Here is a 21,959-nt window from a genome sequence, read left to right as displayed (position 1 = left end):
TAAAATTAAAAAATACTCAAAAAAGAAAATATACAAAGAAAAATAGATTTTTGAGTTGATATTTTTTTAGATTTTTTAATAATAGATCATCTCTCTAATTTTATCCATAAAATTAATAATAAGAAAAAAAAGTAGAGAGAGACAAAAAAGACATTAAAAAAATCATCAAGAAAGATTTTAAATTAAATCATATTTCTAAAACCTTGATTATTAATTGTGCCAAAATGATGTGGTATGATCTATTTAATCGATCTCAATAACACAAGACTTTGATGTTGTTATAATACATGTCTATTACACTTTTTTTTTTTTATCTCTATTAAAATTTAAATGAATATATAAGTCCGCGAATGTGAGATTTGATACTTTGAAAGAAAAAAAAACACCTATCCGTCCAAAGCTTAGTCAATGCATTCATCTTTCTCTCTTCAAAGTTCAAAAAACAGAAACTGAGCAAGCTGGCTGGCTAGCCTTTGGTCAACCAATCAATGAAAAAGGACAACTTTCAGAGAACTTTCTTTATTATACTTCCATCTCCATCTTCGATGTCCGTGAGAGAGACAGAAAGAAGCAAAAGAAAATTAACATATTTGAAGTTGCAAAAATTCAAGCTTCACGAACGTGTACTGTAGCCTAGCCATGCTTCTCTGTGTTCTTACCTACCTTTGAGGATTCAATTCAATTACACACCTTCAATTTTTCAACCATTTTGCTCTTTGTTGAGTAGTTTTTTTTCCCCTTCTGAGGCGTATTTGTGTGGCTTAGCTGATTCTGGTTCATTTTGCATGTGCTATTTGCCTTCAAAGTTGTATGTAATGTGAATTCTTTTTGGGTTTTCTCTGTTGTTGCTTAATCTATTTGTTCAATTGGGTTGCTTAAATTTTGAAACTTTATGCATCTTTAGTTTGCAGATGCATCTGGGGTATTACTATTCACTACATAGTTGTGTTTTTCTTCTTTCTAGATGGTAATAGTATTATGGGGATTTATTGTTGACAATCATTGGTTTTATTGAATTGATAGCAGGTTGATCAGAGACTGTGCAGAAGAATTATAACATAATTGTTTATGCTATGAAATGCTTTTACTATTCACTACATGGTTGTGCTTTTCTTCTTTCTAGGTAGTAATTATATGACGGGGTTTTATTCTTGACAATCATTGTTTTTGGTGATTTGTTTAATTGATAACAGGTTAATCAGAGACTGTGCATAAGAATCATAGCTGATTGTTTATGCAATGAAGTGCTTTTACTATTTCAGAGACAAATCTAGGAGCAGTAAGCAAAGGTCAGCACCTGAACTTAAAGACCAAGAAAAACTCGAGTTATCAGGACCTGAAAGGGTCACCAAGTCTTCATGCTCATCTGCATCGCCTCGCGGTATACTGGAACTGTATGAGGAGAAGGGTCACAATTTGAGGAACTTCTCCTTCACAGAGCTCAAGCGTGCAACGAGTGATTTCAGCAGCCTTCTTAAGATAGGAGAAGGTGGATTTGGAAGTGTGTTTAAAGGTTCAATCAAGCCTGTTGACGGGAATGGGAATTCTGTTTTAGTTGCCATCAAAAGGCTTAACAAAAATGCATTACAGGTATGAGACTCAACAAATTCCTTGAGAAGTAATTTCTGAGAATGACATATAAACTTTTTTATGTTTAAACTTTAGAGAGCATTTAGAGCTCCTTGGTCCCCATTTCCAGATGAGTAAATATAAAGAGCATAAATTCAGTTTAGATAAAATGGTCAAGGTATAATTTCTTAGTTGTTACCTCTATTTTCTTTGATGTTGTTTTTATTCATGTAATGTGGTCCATCACAGAAATATCACCCAGCTTTTATGTAGTACTTGACTATTTAGAGTTTTTCATTTTAGTTTAGTAATTTTCAATGTCAATATTCATAGCCCATGGACTTGGAATCCTCACAGGTAAGAATACAGAGTCCATTACTTGATGTACCTCCAAATTCTATTTCAGTAATTTTCAATGTCAATTATCGGTTAATGAGATGAGCTCTCTATCTTGATGGCAATGGACTCTTTCCTGTAAAAGTTTTACTTGATTTTGTCATGCAGAATTTTTGGTCAGTCTATCTCTTGATGGATTTTCACAAAACTAGACGCATGGTCTTTACATGACAAGGTCATATGGATATCATATATGAGAGGATCCATTCCCTATCTTAACTACTCAAACTTGAACAATTTGCCAATACTTAGGGGAATTAATTGCCTTAAATTCACCAAGACAATGTGGGGGATCCTACCTTAAGATTTGCTTAGGGAGAGATTTGGTCTGAATTGATATGAAAGTTGATCTAAAGATACATGTACGGTCAATGAGAAAAAGAAAAAGTAAATTTCCAAATTCCTTAAGATTGTATCATACTATTTTTAATTCTTGTGCCTATAAGATCAGGTCAAACATAGATAAAATAACCAAAAAATGGTTTAATTCTGTGCAAAATACTTCTACACCATTGATGAACCATGTGTGTAGAACCAGTCTAAACTACATGTCTACAACATAAACAACAAAAGCCTTATCCCACTAGGTGTTAGGTGGAACCAGTCTAAATTTTTTACTACAAGTTGAAAACCTTAATCACTACAGTGATTGTGGCATTTTCTTATTCACTGTTGGTGTAAAGTTACACTGATAGAAATAGTGGATCAAAATAGAAAATTTAGTTTTGGTAGCTTATTGCTTTTTATATATGCTTGCTATTTCTACAAATTGACAATCACTGTCCATGCACATCTTAGTCCAGTGTTAGGAATGAGGAAACAAGAAATTGTTTGTTATTAATTAGGCTTTTGAACTACTGTGGATATTAGAATTTTCACTTTTCTACTTTATTGTTGTATTCTCTGTCTAAAGATCTGCGCAAAGCAATGAGCCAATGCCAGGTTATCTATGGTATTATTATTTAGCTGTTAAATCCTTGATCAAATACTAGCCAATACTCAATGTATTTTTGTCATCAGTATTCCTAGCCTTGTCTCTTTGATCAGCATTTTGACTACAGAGGTGATTTTCTTTTTCCTTCTGATAGTGTTTAAGATCAATATTAATGATATTGCTGTCTATGTTACCTCATATATCAATTACTGAAAGCTGTGCAAACATGGTCAACCCTTTTTTATCCTTCCCTGGCTCTGCACTGATATTCCTTGTCCTGAATGGATCAGAAGTTTGCCTTACCCAATAGATAGAGTTATGTCATCCTCTTTGCTATCTATCTACTCTCTAACATTGGTAAAAACATGTGTATTGGCTACTGGGAGACCGAGACGATACTTATTCTCTCTGTTATTCAGTTATCTCAGAAACAACTAGTAGTACCTCATTACATTAGTCCATGTTAATCTATGCATAAATAAGTCAGTCGAGTTAAAAAATGGCATCTATAATTATGCATTATAGTTACTTCTTTCAACCTTTGACCTTAGCTTCAAAATAAGATAGTGAGTGTTGGAAATAATCTCCTTTTTAGGGGAAAAGATCTCTCACTTAGGAGCTGTATATTTATTGCTAATAAATGGTAGTTGATTTGTATATTTTCTGACTTATTCCAGACTTATCTCATAGTTTTCTAGTTTCCACTTCCTGTAATTATAGATTGAAATTATGTGCTATAGATATAGTTCTGCTGAGGATTTCTTCAGGCAATTCAGACACAAATCCTCTGTTACAATTATTAATTTGATACTTTTCCTGATGTATTTATACTTTATAGCCATATTTTCTACTCGAAAATTTATCTGATTGAATTGAATGTTTTATGTGTTAAGGCATAGTTTACATCTGCAGACATTATACTGTAATATAACTTCATAATTGGATTTCTGCATGTCTGGTATAATTTTTTTAGGTGTAGTTTGCCACTGATTAATAAAGAAGCCATATATTATTCTTATTGAAAAGTACAAAGGGACTATGATGTATTAATGGATCTTTTACTTTAATGTGTTAATTATGTGTGAGAAAATATTTTAATGTTTCTAAGTTACTATCCTGAAATATCAATTACATTACATTTTTGTTGTTTATGCATGCACATATTTGTGTGTAATCCTTATCTTAGAAGAGCTAAAATGTTCTCCTTTTTTCCTTTTTGCATTGAATATGGTGATATTAGGATATTCCTTTGACCGTGTTTCCTTCTGTGATGTAGGGCCATAAGCAATGGTTGACTGAAGTTCAGTTTCTTGGTATTGTGGAACACCCAAATCTTGTCAAGCTTATTGGATACTGTGCTTTGGATGATGAAAGAGGGATCCAAAGACTACTAGTGTATGAATACATGCCGAACAAAAGCTTAGAATTTCATCTTTTCAATAAAGCATATGATCCTCTTCCTTGGAAAACAAGACTTGAAATAATTCTTGGAGCAGCTCAAGGGTTATCTTATCTGCATGAAGAATTAGAAATTCAGGTTTCATTTATAGCAACATGTTTATATATTATTCCTGCTTCTCTCACAAAGTGGAGTTATATATATATATATATATATGATCATTCATGTGCCATCACTTAACATTATAAGCTCTTAGGAGAAATGGTCCATAACATTATATTGGTGCCTCTATGGCCACATGATCTAGAGTATGATCCTCATTGCCCCCATTCTTCTGATTGAATTGTGATTTTAGCACAAGGTAGGGGGCACGTTTGTTGTCCGTGTTTCAAGCCCAATAATATTTCACATGATGAGACATGTTAGAAATTAAAACCATTAATATGTTGCATAAATTGAACAGATTAAGCTTTTAAAGGAGTTGTTCCTTAATAAGAGTAAGATAAACATAAAAAGAAATAAATTAGTTACATCTTCTAAGTTTTGACAAAATACTGATGCAATTATAGAAATTAGATTGTTAGGTTCCTTAACTAATAACCCTGATATAAGAAGGAAACTTTCACTTTCAGAATATATGCTTCTTTTCCATAGCTTTTAGAAAATCTCTTTTGGGGAAGTGATGCTTACTATCTGTCAACTGTGTCACTGGCAGATTTTTTCTTTCTTTCCCTTTGTCTCATGATGATCCAGTCAATGGCCTGTGTTTTGGCTATTCAAATGTTGGTCTTTGTGTTTGTTTTAGATTAATTGTGCTGAAAAGCAGGGAGTCATAAAGTTTAGAATATCTTTTGCAGGATGAGGACCACTAATTTTAATATGCTTCTTTTATTAGCTTAGATAATCCATCCATTTTAATAAATGAAATATTGCACACATAACAAAGTACTTTAATCTGTTGATGAAACCACTGACCTACTCTTGGATTTTGCATTATTTTTTACTAATTTGTGTTTTTATCTTCTTAACTCTTCTTCCTCTACTTTTAACAATTAGTATGCTACTGCTCTAGGTGATATATCGAGATTTTAAAGCTTCAAATGTATTACTGGATGAAAACTTTAAGCCAAAGCTTTCTGATTTCGGACTTGCAAGGGAGGGACCAGTAGCTGGTGATACTCATGTTTCAACAGCTGTAAGTGCCACGCCTTATTCAGTAGCATTTGCATATTTCATTGGAATATTTTATTGGTTGATCTCAGGGAATTTTAGTACTGGAGACTATCATGTTGGATTTTTCTGTGGATATAATTTCATTACAAATTACAAACTTTATTGTTACCACTATTGTTGGTGATAGAGCTTCCCATGTTTATTACTACATAAATATTCTTCTGCATAGATTCTAAACTTAATTTTACAACTTGTAAATATGACTTAACCAAATATACAACTAAAGCTTTGTCCCAATAGGTGAAGTCAATTATATGGATCACATAACGTCATTGAGCTCAACTAAAGATTAAATTCTCATATATTATTCACCGTAAGATCCCTCTTAATAATTTTCTCTAATGTCCTTGATCTTTCTCTCCCCCTTTTCATAAGTTTAAGAACCATGAAATCTACTATCCATACAGGTGTTTCTAGTGACCTTTGTGCATGCCCAAAACCACCTTAACCAATTTTATGTCATTTTTTCTCAACCAATGTCATGTCACACCAAATATCTTATGTAGCTACACATATGACTTACCAAATATAATCCAAAAAACACAAAAATTTAAAGTTTAAATACTTGATCATCAAGATTTTTCTGAGTTAATGTAAATTTTTATTTACTTTTATGATAGGTGATGGGGACATATGGTTATGCTGCCCCTGATTACATTGAGACAGGCCATCTCACTGCCAAGAGTGATGTGTGGAGTTTTGGGGTGGTGCTATATGAAATACTTACTGGCAGGCGTTCAATGGAAAGAAACAGGCCGAAAACGGAGAAGAAACTACTGGAGTGGGTGAAGCAATATCCTCCTGATAGCAAAAGGTTTGACATGATAGTGGATCCGCGACTTCAAGGAGAATATTCCATTAAAGGAGCACGAAAAATCGCCAAACTTGCAGCACATTGCCTGCGTAAGAGTGCGAAAGATCGGCCATCAATGAGTCAGGTGGTAGAGAGATTGAAGCAGATAATCCTAGATTCTGATGAAGAGCAGCAGCCTGCAGATGATAAAAGTATTGAGGTATCTGAAAATGATCCGGTTGAAGCTGAAGATAAGACAAATCAATCAGGCTCTACAGAGTTATGGAAAAAGAGGATGGAACATCTTGCAAAACTTGGTGAAAGTGTGGAGAGTGCTAGTAGAAGAAGATTTATGATCCTTCAGAGAGCCAATGTGTCTTCATAGTTTCATCCCTAGCAAAATTTCGTTCGTCCTGGACTCCTGGGTGTAACTAACTGGGAACTAGGTCCATCCTAGGAGAAATTGTTATATGGGTCTATGTGGTCTCGGTCAATCTTTACATGATATGCTTTTAACTCTTTTTCATAAATTGAAAAATGTGATTATATGTCACATATAGATTCATCGGGACCCCATAGTTCCGGACCATGTAACAATTTCTCTCTTTCTCAGCTAATGATGATGGATAGACAAAGCAGGCAAAGTTCTATGTGGTTGATGTATAGAATGGAGAACACTAACAGCACTACATTGCTAATGATCTTTTGAGTGGCCATATATTTTTGTTTGATATGAATGAGAGATATAAATATATTAGTGGCCTTTGTATTGTTAATATAGAAACTAGAAAGTGATTCTATGGTATATAGCTTGTGAATTTTTTTTTTCTTTTTCTTTTCAAAATTATTTGATCCATCATAACTTGTTCTCTATATATCATCATTCAATTTGTTTCTTTCAATACATTTCACAACTACTAGCACGGACACGGTTTATTTGTTATTGTAATGTTGAGAGTAAGTTCGATTGATCCAGCCAGTGGTAGATAAGCAAAATGCGCAGATCTACTTGTTTGAAGAGCGTATCATTTTTTTGACCAAGTTTGAAGAGCATATAATAGTGTTTAAAAAAAACAATGAAATTAATAAATAAAAGTCAAAACGTTAATCATATTAGTTCCTGACTAAAATGAATTATGCCGATTTTTGAACGTGTAATTCTCCCGACAAACTAGTATTTATTTGAAGAACCTTAAAGAGTAATTTGATAGATGAACGAATTTATGGTTTGTTTCTTTCACCGGATACCTAGAGGAACGATTTATGAAAGAAAAGAGTTTCATATCCCTTGCTAACTTTATCTTTCCTCCAAGTTGGACGAAAAGGGAGAGGGAAATGGGAATGACATTTTTCTTATATTACATCTTATTTTTTATTTAGAATATTCATGTTATTAATTTTTACATATTATATATATATATATATATATATATATATATATATATATATATATAGGATTCATTAATTTACACTCACATTTTCATCTTTTTAAAAAAAAATACATATATAATATTTAAAATTGACTAGAAGAACTAAAATTATAAATTTTTTTAAAAGTGAAAGATAAATGTCTCAATTAAAAAAAAATAACACATTTGGAAAAAAAAAAGAGCACGCAAATTATTTTTTATCCTAAAAATTAATATTTTTTCATACATGTTAATATATGATCAAATAACAATTTAAAACGTTTATTTCCTAAAATAATCAATCTAAACTTTTATATGTAAAAACAACATATAAACCTTTATGTTGTGGTTACATTCCAATTAGATTCTTAAAATTTATTCAACAATAATTGAACGTGAAACCAAAACTGACTACAATTTAATAAATGATTAAACACATAATCAAATTTCGAAACCATGATGTATTTTCATCAACGGTCAATTTCATGATAAATTGACAACTTCCTCCTAAAATATATTAATCATTTGGGCACTGATCATACCTCTCTATCATATGAACAGACGACAAGTTAAAATGAATTTATTGTTTCGTACGTTTCTGTGACTTACTATGTATGTCATTGTTAAGCATTCATCGTTGAGAAGCTTACACGCTATAGCTCATTGACTATAATGTTTATTAGGTAAGCAGCTTCATCAACTTGAATTAATAATTGACACCTATAAAAACATTTTATAAAATTCAATGACCTGTCACTTTTTCTTTTTGTTCCCTACGGTTAAATTTACATGGACGCATTAAAAATTGGGTCAACGATCCTAAAAAACAATATTGGGTCAACCAAATCAACGCCATCTCTTTTGAACTGCGTTCACCCTCAACCTCCATCCGGTGAGTATAGAATCATTGACTCGTTTTCTGAGTTAATTAGTTGGCCAGATCCAATTTTAATGTGTTATTAATTATCACGTCCTAATCATGGTGGGGAATTATTTTCATTTGTATATTCACGCTTTTGGATAGGTTTATATCAAGGTTTAGTTTTAAGTTGTTACTTTTTTAATCTAATTTTAGATGCATTTATTAAAGATATATAAAAAAAAATTAGCTACCACATTTCTTACAAATTTTTTTTTTTAAAAAAATAAGAAACATAGACTCATTTACTAGATTAGATCCCTCAATTTTTTCTTTATCAGGATGAGAAGGTTTCCAAGTAAGAATTTTGGTGGGAAATTACTTAATGCACCCCTAAATTTGTAAAGTTTCCATCTTACCCTACTCCTACTCAAGTTGCTCACTCTCTTCTTCTCTCCATCTTCCTCTTCACCACGGTGACACCATCATCGAACAGAGCCTATCCTATGAGAGTACCAACATGGGACTCAGTAGGAGCGAAAAAGGAAGAGAGCATGGTCTTAGTACACATGACAAGAACATGTGACTGGTATTGTTTTCGGCAATGTCATTGACTTCACGGAGAATGGTGCTGCCAGTGTGGTAGTTGTGCTTGAAGAACATGACGCAGTTGACTATCGACTTGAGTCAGAGGAGCTTGGAGAGGTAGTAGTTGGGGTCGAGAGCGGTGCCAAAGAAAGAAATGATGTGTATTATGGATTACTCAATCCATAATACATACAAATGTATTACATATATTGAGTAATCTATAATACAAATGAAATACAAATTACTCAATCCATACTACATTTTGTATATTACGGATTAATTGATTTGTGATGTGTGTGGTAGGGGTGGGTAGTTGGGTGGTGGCATGATGGTGGGTTTGGTGTATTGTGGAGTTGGAGTTGGCATTGGGTGGTTGCGGTGGACGATGGTGATGTTGGGTGAAGGTGGGGTGCATTGTTTATGGAGGCTTGGGGGAGAGGTGGTCATGGAGGTTTGCTTGGGAGAGGAAGAAAAATGATAATTTATGAAAGATTTAAATAAAAATTGTTAATTTATTTGAGACTTAAAATATATTTAAGTCTGATTGTTAAGTCTGATTGTTTTAAAGAAGGCATTCAACAAATTTTTTCTATGAAAGATTTGAGTGTAATAAAGAAGATTCTAAGATTGAAGATCAATAGAGATACATAGTTTTAGAAGAATGTTAAGGATATCTTAAGAAGATTATAATGAGAAAAATTCTTGAAAAATTAAATATGCACAATTGTTCCATTAGTTGGACATTTCAAACTAAACCTCAATGTCCAAAAATGTAGAAGTGAAAGAAGAACTAAAGGAGGTACCTTATTCATCACTATGGAAGTCTTATATATGTAATAATTTGTACAAGGCCAATTGTTGCTTATGTAGTAGGAGTTGTGAGACAATTCCTATAGAACCCAAAAAAGAGCATTGGAAGCTAGAAAAGGATATTAAGGTATTCTAGAAGAATTGGTAAAGAGTCTTATGTTTTGGCAATTGAAATTTAATGCACATTATGTATCATCTCATTTTCTGTGAATTAAATTAAAAAGATTTTTTATTTAAAATAAATAGAGTTTTAAAAAAATGATAAGATTTTTGTAATTAAATAAATAAGAAGAAATAACTTTATTAATTAAAATAATGATTTGAGAGGGAAAAAAAGTATTTTATTTATTCATTTGATAGGGAATAAAATAGAGTTCTTTTTTTATAAAATAATAAAAATAAATAAATAGAGTAAATAATAAGTTGTAACTACCCTAGATATAAACAGAGACGTGTTATGTCAGTTTTCACATGGACTATACCTCCTCTTACTCTCAATTTTGTTTTTTTCCCTCTTCTTCTCCCAAAATTCTCTCTTTTTCTCACATACCACCAAACCTATCTCAGGAAAACGACAATCTCGGACTCATTCACCGTTGGATCGTTGTGAAATTTAAGCACTAGGTTCTAAACTCAATTCCAAGCCTTCTCACCGTTGGGAATTACGAAAAGATGTCGAGATGATAGAAATACCCTTCACTTTGTAACTTTTTCTTTCTTGCAGAAACCCAGAACTGTCTCGATAAAACTATGATCCCGAACTTGTTAACTGTTGGATTGTCGTGAAATTTTGGTATGTGGTTCACGATTTAACTAAGCATGTAACGACCTGCCTCGTCGCTACGGTATCCACACTCTAATATTCGATAATTTCAATTTTTAAAAAAAGAACTCCCTTAATTTTTTATTATGAAAATAGAAGTGATTTTGTCACAACATAAATTCATCCAACAACAAGCCATTACTTAAGTGAATATGCATAATTACATAGAAACAATAATTTGGTACATGTCATACACATAACGAAAATTAAATATGTTCATATATATATATATATAATTAAAATTTCAGTTTTACATCTTTAACTCAACAAAATAAAACTTAAAAACCAACTACGGAGGAGTTGATTACAAAACACAACTCTCTCCCAAAATAACGCCAACGTCATTACGTCGGCTCGGCGGCTCCTCACCAGAATCTTACTCCCTACACCCTGCCATTGTCATTCTGCTCCCACGAACAAGGTTCGTGATCATCACAGGTATCAACCACACGATACAAAATTGCAAGGGTGAGTTTATTATAAAAGAACCAATACCAATTCCAAATAATCACAATTAGCAAGGAACATAGGCAAACATGATAAGCATACACAACAATCATTATTCAACACTCATATCCAACAAATATTCATCATTCACATCCAACAATTACTCATCATCGATCCATGGACCCAATCAAGACTGCACAGAATGATGCATGCACCTGACTCAACACTCAGATGCAATGTGGTACGTACCAACAACAACCTAATATCAGGAAATAGCCTAAGCGTGTCTACACGACACTCTCACTTAGGGAACTGTGCTGAGTTTGTCGAGATCACCCGGTTGTGCACGTAACAGCCCCCCTCCCATAGGTGATCAGCCTGGGAGCCCAAAGGTGTTCCCTACCAGGTGACAGCCCCCTAGTACAAAGTACACTTGGCCACAGTTACTCTATTTCCTGTGTCGTATAAGCTATGATCACGGCCAAAGGTAAATGCCAAAGACCATGGACCAATTAAAGCACCTAAGCATCCCCTCAGGAATGCTTAGATTCTCTAACCACGCTAGTTACCCACGTCTGGGCCATCCGACAAGGTCAGTGCACTCTACCCCCCCAAGACATACACTTCATACGACGTATGATCGTGGTCAAAAGCTAGTGCCAAAGACCCTGGAAGGTCAGTGCACAGTGCCCCCCACGATCATACACAACATCCAACGTATGAACGTGGCCAAAAGCTAGTGCCACAGACCCTGAAAGGTCAGTGCACAGTGCCCCCCACGAACATACACAACATTGCACATGCCAATGCATTTCCAACATCAATGAACAAATCGTATTTCCATGTCATTCACAACATAAATATCATCTCATCTCAATGACGTTATCAACAACAACAACAACCTCATTTCATATTCACATATTCATCAATAATAACAATTCATGTTGACATGGTCTTTATTAAAAACGTCATCTCAAATCAATATCATCATAATTATCATTATCATCACATATCATTTAAAATCCTTAATGGCAACATCAACAACAATTCAAACAAACACAACAATATCATTTCCACACGCACGGTCTTCAAACAACACATTTCAAACAACCAGAACAATATCATTCATCACAATACATACATACATATATATATATATATCGCATCCCATTAGTTAAAACGTAATTTTCTTTGAAGAAAAATCAGCATGCAACAGGGACAGGCAGATATCCTCATAGCTAGGTTCCCTGACCCTAACTATGATGTTAAAATGGTAAATTTTATAATAAACTCCCCTTACCTATAGTGAGCTACCCCACGGATTCCTCGTCGCGTCACTTGAAGATTCCTTTTTGTCCTTGCTTGTCGATTCCACACAAGCCTCTACCATGCCAAAACGAAGGAGACTTAGTATGGATTTAAGAAAACAAAGCTAGTAACAGTGCTCTGGGTCAAACACCCACATCACTACATGAAAGAGATGAGAGTATTTCGGGTTTTACAAAGGAACGTAATTTGGAAATTCCGACCACGCCAATGTGACCGGGGTTCAGTGTAGGTTACGAAAATAACATGCATTTCATGAAAGGATAACATTTACAAAGTCTCTTTCTCTAAGGTTTTTCAAAGGAAGCATAAGACATGCAATGGCGGTTGAAAAGTTAGAAAAGATGCAAAGACAAGATGGAACTAACAAGAAACAAGCATAGAACCATGGTTACCTCGAAAGAAAATGAAAGATCAGATTAGGGTTTTTGTTCTCTACCGAAACCGCAAGCCAAGTTGGAAATTCTGCTTCGATTGAAGGGTTCCTCTCGGTGTGGGTTTTCAATGGAGAACAATGATGGTTTGGGGTGGCTAATGGTAGATGTGGATGATGGAGAAAGTACTTGGAACTTTAGAAATGGATTTGGAAGAAAGAAAGAAGAAGAAATGGCATTTTTCCTAAGCTACACAAAAGCAAAGGCTAAAATGCTTAAATAGGAGATGCTCTCGGGAATGGAAGCTTCTAGCACACTCCAGACATCTTGTTAAAGATCCCAACGGTCCGATCATGGACAATTGTCTTGTGAAGTTGCAGACCAAATTTCGAGAAGATCCAACGATTAACGAACGTTGGGCATTGTTTTTACCGAGGCAGCTTCATGTAGCTTTCTCTAGAAGCTTCATTAAGAGGCTTCCTCCAGAAGCTTCCTCGTGGCTTCTTTGAGAAGCTTTCTCAAGAGGCTTCTTTGAGAAGTTAGATCCTTATCTATCCACACCCCTCTATTAACTAAATTAACTTCCTTAAGAATAATTACGGATGAAAATAACGCAACAAATAATCAAACATTAAACATAATTACTAATAATATATAGATATATATATCAGGGTGTTACAAAGCACACCTTCATCGTTGGTATTTACAAAAGAATTCCTATGAACGGAGAAAGATGCATCGCATGTAGGACCATGAAATGGAGGCTTCAATCCCTTCTCATTCTCTCTAACGTTTGGGAACCCTAACAGAGCAACCGGAGAAGAAGCTCTAGAAAGCATAAAAAATGCCACAATTGATAACAGAGAATGCTTGAGTGACTACATCGAGGTAAGGGATGAGTTATTCACAATTGGAGATTAGTGAGAACATGTGTAGAGATCCTTAGAGTATCAATTGGAAGGAGTTTTTGGATGTTTCCGTAATTTTTTATTTTATCCTTATAATTATAACTGTAAATTATATATGTTTGATGAACCAGTTGATGTTCCAATGAGAAATTATTGTGAAATTGATGTGTTCTTGTGTTGAGTGTGAACCTTTAAAAAAAATTGAGTTCTTTTTATTAACGTGAATTATATTCTAAATAATATTATTCAATGACTTATTTTATACAAATTATTATCTTGTTTTAATTTTTTCCATGACGATGATCAACATGTTATGTGTATATATTTATTGTAATAATAAAATAATAAATTAAAGAAAGTTGTAAGGTTAATGCCTAGTGATAATTTCTTTTGATATAATATTAAATTAATTGTTAAAAAAACTCTTTTGATTAAAAATAATGTAGCTTGATTTACTATATCTATCTATCTATATATATATATATATATATATATATATATATATATATATATATATATATATTTGTTGTCATGCAAATATGATTACTGTGTGATGTGCATATGAGTTATGAAGCGTAATAAATTATTATAATGATATTATAATATTATTATGAAGATTGAGTAGTACATAGTAGAATGTGTCAATTTGCGAGATACATGTAAATATGAGATGATTGATTGTGACATTATGAGATGTTAAATTGTGATCATGATATTTGGTTGTGAATAAGTATGTGTATTTAACACTTATGTGACAATAATTATGTTCTGAGCTGTGAATTATACAATAACCCGATCAGTGTTGATATTGAGAAAATGTTTATGCGCAGTGTTAAAGAGAAAGTGTAGGTTTCCTATTTAGGAACCAATGTTAAATTGTAGCGCAATGTGTTGAATGTGTTTAAAACACCAGTGTGAGGTCGTGGGTATTATATAATTAATGAGCAGTGTCTATAAATTGAATTTGTGATGAATTATGAAATAACATGTTGCTTTGAGATCATAATATTGTTATTGAGATTGAGTATAAGTGCAAAGTTGAATATGTGTTAATTTGGGATATACATGTAAACATGTGATGATGGATTGTGACATTATAAGATGTAAAATTGTGAACAAGTTTTAGTTGTGAATAAGTGTGTGGTTAACACTTGATGTGACATTACTTGTGCTGTGAGCTGTGAATTATACAATAACCCGACCAATATTATCTTGAGAAAAATGTTGATACGCAGTGTTAAAGAAAAATTGTAGGTTTCCTATTTAGGGATCAATGTTAAAGAGAAAGTGTAGGTTTCCTATTTAGGAACCAGTGTTAAATTGTAGTGCAATATGTTAAACGTGTTTAAAACACGAGTGTGAGGTCGTGGATATTGTATAATTCATGAGCAATGTCTGCATGCAAAAAAAAATTATTTTAGGGGTTGGACCTGAATTAGGAGGGAGAGGCCCTGACAGACTCTTCGGAGTGTAGGCCTTGAGGGTAAATACACCTGGTTTGAGTGCTCTTTTAAGCCTGTGCCGATGCCACATGGTTGGAGCATTCTCGCAAAACAGCGTGACCCTGACTGGTCTCCCTATGATTTTACTTAGTGAGAGTAACCTGACATACCCATGTTGTGGTGTGTCTTGTTATGTACTCCTAAGCGCCCCATGGTGGTTTTTACAAGTTTGAATATGATGTAAAAGAAAGTCAACGTGGGCCTTTTACCCTGTTGAAAGAATTTTATTTAAATGTGTTTTAAAAATTTTTAATTAATTATGATTTCTTTTCCTTTTATTAGTACATATATGTATGGGGTAGAGGGTATCACACGTTGAATGTGCATATGTAGATATTGCAAGCGATGTGGATTCAAGAAAGTCTAAATTAGGTTATTTAATTACTTTTGTAGGGAAGATGTTTCTTGGGAACTTAAATTCCAAAAGTGTGTTACATTATCAATCACTGAAGAAATATATTATTGTAACAGAAGCTTGAAAAAAGATACTATGACAAAAAACTTCTTAAGTGTGTTAGGACATCAAGATGATTATATGGTGATCTACAATAATCAAAATACCATTTATTTAGACAAGAACCTCATGTTTCATACTTTCATTCATGTTTGGAACATATTGTTATCAAATATCATTAGACATGAGAAGCATTAGATGGAAAGAAATTGAAGATTGAGAAAGATACATATAAATTTCAATTGGTCTAATACAAATACTAAGTCGATGCCAACCAAGAAGGTTGAAAACTACTCTCAAGAAGTTTGTATAGTAGTGCATAACAAATTAAGCCAATAATGAAGACATTTGTTAGAATTCCTTCCTAATTGATAAAGTACCATAAACAAGTAAGTGGTAATTAACCATATGTATACCAAGATGTGCAATACTTGAGGACCACCATTCCAATTTAGGTGGTTGTTACGTAACAACCCTTGGAGATAATTAATGGCTTGTAGATAAAATCAATAGATAAAGGTGGCTTATATATAATGTTTTAGATAATGTGTAGTTTAGAGATAATTTATCTGCAATGTGATGATGATATATTTAAATAATAAGATGCTAAAGATAATTCTAAGATGATATCAGAGCATATCCAAGATTAATCAAAAGGATCACCACTAATATTATCCACACACCAAGCTCAAGAAGTATTGGGCATGAAGGGTATATTGGAAAAAATTCAAGTCTCACATTGACTAAAAATAAAATCAAGTTGAGTATATAAGTAAGGAACAACTCTCACCCATTCTTTTGGGATTGAATTAGGTCCAAACTCAAATTATTATTTATTTAATTGTTATTGTGATGGTGAGACAAAAAAATCTTTCAAAACTTATAATAAAATATTAGTATGAATTATAAATACGGGTGTTTCGTTCTTATATCATTTGAATAAAAATCAATTTTAGTTTTATGTGTAAAACTAATAAATAAGTTTATAAAATTCAGTTTATTAAATATTTGTTAGAAGTTAAATATTTTAGTAATTAATTAAGTTAGTGTTTGGTTCGTTTATTTGAGATAAAAATTTTAAAAATTTGTGAGTCACACCTTTACATTTTACTTTAATTTAAATATTTCATTTTTTTATCGCAATTCATTGTCACACATTTTTTATTCCTTAAAATCAAACTCAACGTAAAGTAAAAATAAAAAAAGAGAATAAATATGTTTTTAGTCCTTATACTTTTATTTTTTCTTATTTTTAGTCTTTGAAGTTCTACATGTTTTTAATAAAATATAAGAATTAAATTGAATAATATGAAACTTCAGATACTATAAACAAGAAAAAATAAAAATATAAGAATTAAAAATATATTTTTCAAAAAAAAAAGAAAATCCAACCTCCCCTTCACTGATTTCCTGTATCTGTACCTGAAGTCAAGCTAATGATTTGAAACAAGTTATTTGTAAGCATAAATCAAATAAATTGTTTTTATCAAATAAATAAAGATTCATATTAAACTCAAATTTCTAGCTAAATCATTATATATATATATATATATATATATATATATATATATATATATATATATATATATATATATATATATATATAATTCAATTTGTGAATATAAAGCTTTTGGTTGGTAAGAATGCAAGAATATAATTTCTAAATTGAGAGATATATTTTGGTTTCTAAGAATATTTATAGTGAAAATAAAGATGCAAAATTTGACACACTTTCAATTAATATTTTTTCATATGTTAGAATTCCCAAATCTAATTTAAAGTTACCCTGTAACCAAAAATCTGAACTTATTTGTTTAAGGATCCGAACTCTTCCTATTTGGACAACTACTCGTTGGTTCAATTGAGATTTTGAGTTGCTATGAGAATGAATTTTTAGTAACTAACGGATATTTTCATTGAAAGGAAAACAAAATTTTCCATAATGAACACATGATGTTGGAAGACCATAACAAAGTTTCCACTCATCTAGATCTTTGATGAAGTGTGCTTGATACTTTTTTCCATTGCCTCGATTTTCAGGAAAACAAAACGGCATCTTAATATGAATATCCATGTTGTTTCTTATAGAACACTCAAAGCAGGTAGAGTAAAAGAGTGATAAAAAAGGTCAAATCAATATTATCAAAAACAAACAAAAGGAGCCAAAATTCTTTGTTGATTTTTTTTTTCTCCCAATGGAAAACCCAACTTTTTTCTTTACAAAGGCGGCGAATTGAAGATTCATCCCGGGTTATCAGAATCTTCATGGATTATTGATGATTTCACTTCTTCATTTGGAACTTTTTCCATTCCAATATTCCATCTTTTTTTCCTTCAAAAATTGGGCACTTTCCCCACTCATCATCATGTCATGGATTATTCTTTGATTAGGCCACTGCAACTGTGCCTGTTCTTACAGCCTTATTGGGTGTGGAATTTTGATTGGTCTCTGATTGTCTCACACCCCTTTTGGAAGAAAGCTTCCAACTTTTCTCCTTTGACTCATCAATCTCTATTTGCTCCTGTCTGCACTCTTTGCTACAAAATGGTGTGTTCCCTCTGCATAGCAATAATTCCAAAATACTTATTAGAAATTAGAAATCTAAACAATTAGATCAAGTTTTCAATTAATCCAGAATATAATGATAATCTTTCTTTTTCATTAATAGAAGTATATTACATGGATCAGACAATGAATAAATAAAACCAACTACATGAATCCCACAAGGTTAATCAGGACAATACCAATAGGTTGGTTGTTACTTGAGGTGAAACTTAATCCGATTTTCTTAAATAAGGTCTTAAATTTGAGTTATGGATAAAAAAACGTTATTGAAAAGAAAAAATCTCATTAAAAATGGTCAGTTAAATTCTCCAACAAAGATTAATCATTTACCAAAACAGATAAATACTTCGTACGAATCAAATACCAATAAAATGTTAAAAAAAATAATCCAGACAATAGTAGAGAAAAAAAAATCAACAAAATTCTCAAACTAATCAAATAATTATCGTAACTTTATTCTAGATCTGAAAAGACTAAGGTCTAGAACATAGAAAAAGGAAACAAAACTTCTTATGCCCCATATGAAAATTCAGTGTAATTTATTTTTTTTTAACATAAAAAGTTGATCAAATCAACAAGAATCAGCATCTGGGGTATCACTAGGTGGCTCATAAACAGATGAAAGTGGTTTGAGTGACCTGAAGTGAATTAAAATTGAGCTAATACCTGTACATGAAGATGTCACGGTTTTGGCCGAGTGGTTTTCTGCAAAGAAAACAAGCTTGGAGGAAGTGAGGCTCCTCAGAGTGATCTTCACTTCCAGCATAGTAAAACATGCTAGATCTTGGAGAAGGAATTGAAGAAGAAGAAGATGGTGAAGGAGGGGAGGGAAAGGTAGTCATAGATGAGTGTTTAGAGAAGAAGGAGCTAGAAAAATGCAGGGAATGGAACCTTAGAAAAATGGCTATTATATAATGATAGGTTTACATGCATTAGATTATATAGGGTAGAGCACATTGCAGAGTATGCTCCTGCTCTTCACCAATCATGAGGTTTTAATATTATATTAATACTATGTTTATATCATACTTCTTAGGCCTAATTTGTATTTTTCTGCTCTTACAGAAATGTTAATAACCTTCTTGAAGTTTCTTTTAATTTGCAAAAAAAAACTTACGATATTGGTCCACTTCTAAATTCATAGGGTTTTTCTGTTTTAAAGTTTTTTTCTTTTAAAAGTAAAACTATTACTTCAATTATATTATTATCTAGTTATATTTGTTTTAGTATGAAGAAATACCTTTCGGCAAGAAATTTTTTAACATCTAATTTTTTAATAGTTATTTTTTATGATTTAATAATAGGTATTTCATTTTGGTGTTGTTTTAAAATGACAAGAGCGTGAATTCTTTTAAATTCTGTTCTCTCTCTTTTTTTTACAAAATTAATTTTTTATAGATAAACAATTCATCCATTTACACACACATATATATATATAGCTGTTTTTCACTTAGTTTTACCATTAATGCCATTATAAATAGTTTACATTGTTATAATTAACATGTTTTTTCTTTTAAAAATATAACTATTATTTCTATTTTTTACCAATAAATTATTCGTCTGAGTGATATTAAACTTGATTTTTTTAAGTAATGTCTTGAATTGAGTCTTCTGAATGAAAAAAATATAATTAAGAGATGAGATCTCATTAAAAGTGATCCAGATTTGTTGGCGAATATTAATCATCAGCAAAATAGATAAATATTCTCACACCAATGTTATAATGACAAAAACAAAAATTCTATTTTTTGGAATTAAAAGTAATTTAGAAAATAAATATGCTATAAACCAGGACATTCTTTTAAATATAATTAAAAATAATAATCAATATTACAATAACTTTTTAACTGATTTTTTTAATATATCTTTTTAATTGATATTCTTTAAAAAAAATTAATTGATACTCTGTATGTTTTTATTTATAAGATTCAAATTTAAAATGATATTTTTTTATAAAACTTAATTTATGATATTTATTGTATTAATTATTTTTAAATTAAAAATATCCTTTATTAAAAAAGAATATATTAATAAATCATTAGAAGAAAAAGAAATATTAATAATAAAAATAATTTTTAAAAAATTATAAATTTAAGATAAATTTATTATTAGTAACTAAATTAAAAATTTACCTTAATGAATTATTCAATCTTATAGATAAACAAGAATAACATAAAAAAGAAACATAAATAGTAGTAGTAGTGATTAGTTGCCCAAAACATAATTTTGATCAATATAATAAAATCAATCATGTGATGTGTTAGATGGAGAACTTGATTGGTAGGTACCGTCCAAGTGCGTGCAATTGGTGTACCAGAATAGCCCCCATTTGAATGATGGGCCACATATTAATTCAAAAAAATAAATAATAAAAAAAAGGCAATGGTGGTTTTTGGACGTCATGAAGTTGAAACTCGAAATCTTTGGGACCTGTTTCTTGCACTACATGTACTTTTCCCAAAAAGACCTTTCCACTTTAAATAACCTTTTTAATATTTGGTCATTTCTCTGTTGAGTATTTGTACTACACTCCCAAATGGGTTGCTTTTTCACTCTCTAATTGAATCATGTCTCGACTAATGGCAAAAAGACCAAAAAAGAAAGAAAAATAAATAAATCATGTCTTCAACCAGGTTCTCTTCACTTGGACTGTTCCTTGAGCAAGGGAATCCTTTTACTTTTATATTCAACTTTTCTTTTAACTATTTGTCGATACTGTGCTTGCTGGAATGAACAGAACGTGGCACTTGGGAAATGATGCGATGTCAAGTAATTAAAAGGCACAACGAGGATGATCAAATTTTAAGATTTTGTGTGTCATAGCAAATGTCTCATAACCTATGAAATGAGAATCTTTCTTTTGCTTGGTATGTCTTCCTAAGATATAAGTTGCATGTGAGGTCTATGCTCTAGATATGACGCATGGTTATATTAGTGTTAATTCAAAAGGAAATGACGTATTTTTTTTAGATTAAAGATTACCAACTATCATATATAATTTATTAAATTAAAGATTAATTTTATTCGTGTTTCTTACTTATTACTGGTCTAATAAAATGTTATACATAATAAAAATTAAATATTAATTTTTTCATTAAATATATCATTTATGTAAACACAACACATTCTTGTACCATTCTTTTAATCTTATGGAGTTAAAAAAATGACGTATGCTTGAATTTTTTTAATTTGTATTTTTAACATATAATTTATCAATTAACTCTTCTATTCATATTATTGCTAATTACAATAAGCATAATAGAGGAGTTACATACATTTCGAAATGAAATTCAATAAAGCTGGAGAACTTTTGAAAATGCCCATGATATTTTTAGAAGTTTTATAATACTAGGAGTATAGGATACGTTTTTGCTTCCCAAAAAGTTCAGAAATTCATGTAAGTGAAAGGGCATAGAGGTAATTGTGTCACTCCCATCTCATCAAAATCAAACAAACTCATGATATCAATGCTGTGCATGGCCCCAGCTACCACTTATGGCTGTTGCTTTACCTAGCCCGTCACTTCTCACAATTCTAGAACAATTACAAAATAATGTAAGAGAAATTTG

General features: G+C 31.6%; 2 protein-coding genes and 1 long non-coding RNA gene across 5 annotated transcripts; 1 reads left to right on the top strand and 2 right to left on the bottom strand.

Moving 5' to 3' along the window:
- The first annotated feature begins 369 nt into the window (after window positions 1-369).
- On the top strand, window positions 370-7,153 carry LOC114406467 (probable serine/threonine-protein kinase PBL19). Of its 3 annotated transcripts, none has more exons than XM_028369177.1 (5): window positions 370-623; window positions 1,194-1,590; window positions 4,176-4,436; window positions 5,371-5,493; window positions 6,152-7,153. In XM_028369177.1, the coding sequence occupies exons 2-5, from the start codon at window positions 1,240-1,242 to the stop codon at window positions 6,707-6,709; spliced, it is 1,293 nt and encodes a 430-aa protein (XP_028224978.1). In that variant the 5' UTR covers window positions 370-623; window positions 1,194-1,239; the 3' UTR covers window positions 6,710-7,153. The 3 variants fall into 3 exon arrangements, with proteins under 3 accessions (XP_028224978.1, XP_028224977.1, XP_028224976.1); XM_028369176.1 differs by having other exon boundaries at window positions 376-719; XM_028369175.1 differs by having other exon boundaries at window positions 376-808.
- A 4,016-nt stretch (window positions 7,154-11,169) lies between these two features.
- Window positions 11,170-13,019, bottom strand: LOC114405476. The gene is made up of 3 exons (XR_003665238.1): window positions 12,982-13,019; window positions 12,561-12,643; window positions 11,170-11,217 (listed from the first exon to the last, which is right to left on the bottom strand). It is a non-coding gene; the product is annotated as an uncharacterized LOC114405476 (long non-coding RNA).
- A 4,761-nt stretch (window positions 13,020-17,780) lies between these two features.
- LOC114406466 (FCS-Like Zinc finger 3-like) lies at window positions 17,781-19,368 on the bottom strand. Its single transcript, XM_028369174.1, has 2 exons — window positions 19,057-19,368; window positions 17,781-18,383 (listed from the first exon to the last, which is right to left on the bottom strand). The coding sequence occupies exons 1-2, from the start codon at window positions 19,230-19,232 to the stop codon at window positions 18,212-18,214; spliced, it is 348 nt and encodes a 115-aa protein (XP_028224975.1). The 5' UTR covers window positions 19,233-19,368; the 3' UTR covers window positions 17,781-18,211.
- Window positions 19,369-21,959: the final 2,591 nt, after the last annotated feature.

This window comes from Glycine soja, chromosome 3 (assembly GCF_004193775.1).
Source record: "Glycine soja cultivar W05 chromosome 3, ASM419377v2, whole genome shotgun sequence".
Classification (NCBI taxonomy): domain Eukaryota; kingdom Viridiplantae; phylum Streptophyta; class Magnoliopsida; order Fabales; family Fabaceae; genus Glycine; species Glycine soja.
The sequence above is the reverse complement of the archived record's forward strand: the minus strand, read 5'-3'. Positions and strand labels throughout refer to the sequence as shown.

Coding starts and splice junctions, on each gene's coding strand:
- LOC114406467 (XM_028369177.1), top strand. CDS start 1,240: ATGAAGTGCTTTTACTATTTCAGAGACAAATCTAGGAGCAGTAAGCAA. Junction 4,437..5,370: donor ATGAAGAATTAGAAATTCAG/GTTTCATTTATA, acceptor CTACTGCTCTAG/GTGATATATCGAGATTTTAA. Junction 5,494..6,151: donor ATACTCATGTTTCAACAGCT/GTAAGTGCCACG, acceptor CTTTTATGATAG/GTGATGGGGACATATGGTTA.
- LOC114406466 (XM_028369174.1), bottom strand. CDS start 19,232: ATGACTACCTTTCCCTCCCCTCCTTCACCATCTTCTTCTTCTTCAATT. Junction 18,384..19,056: donor CGTGACATCTTCATGTACAG/GTATTAGCTCAA, acceptor ATTGCTATGCAG/AGGGAACACACCATTTTGTA.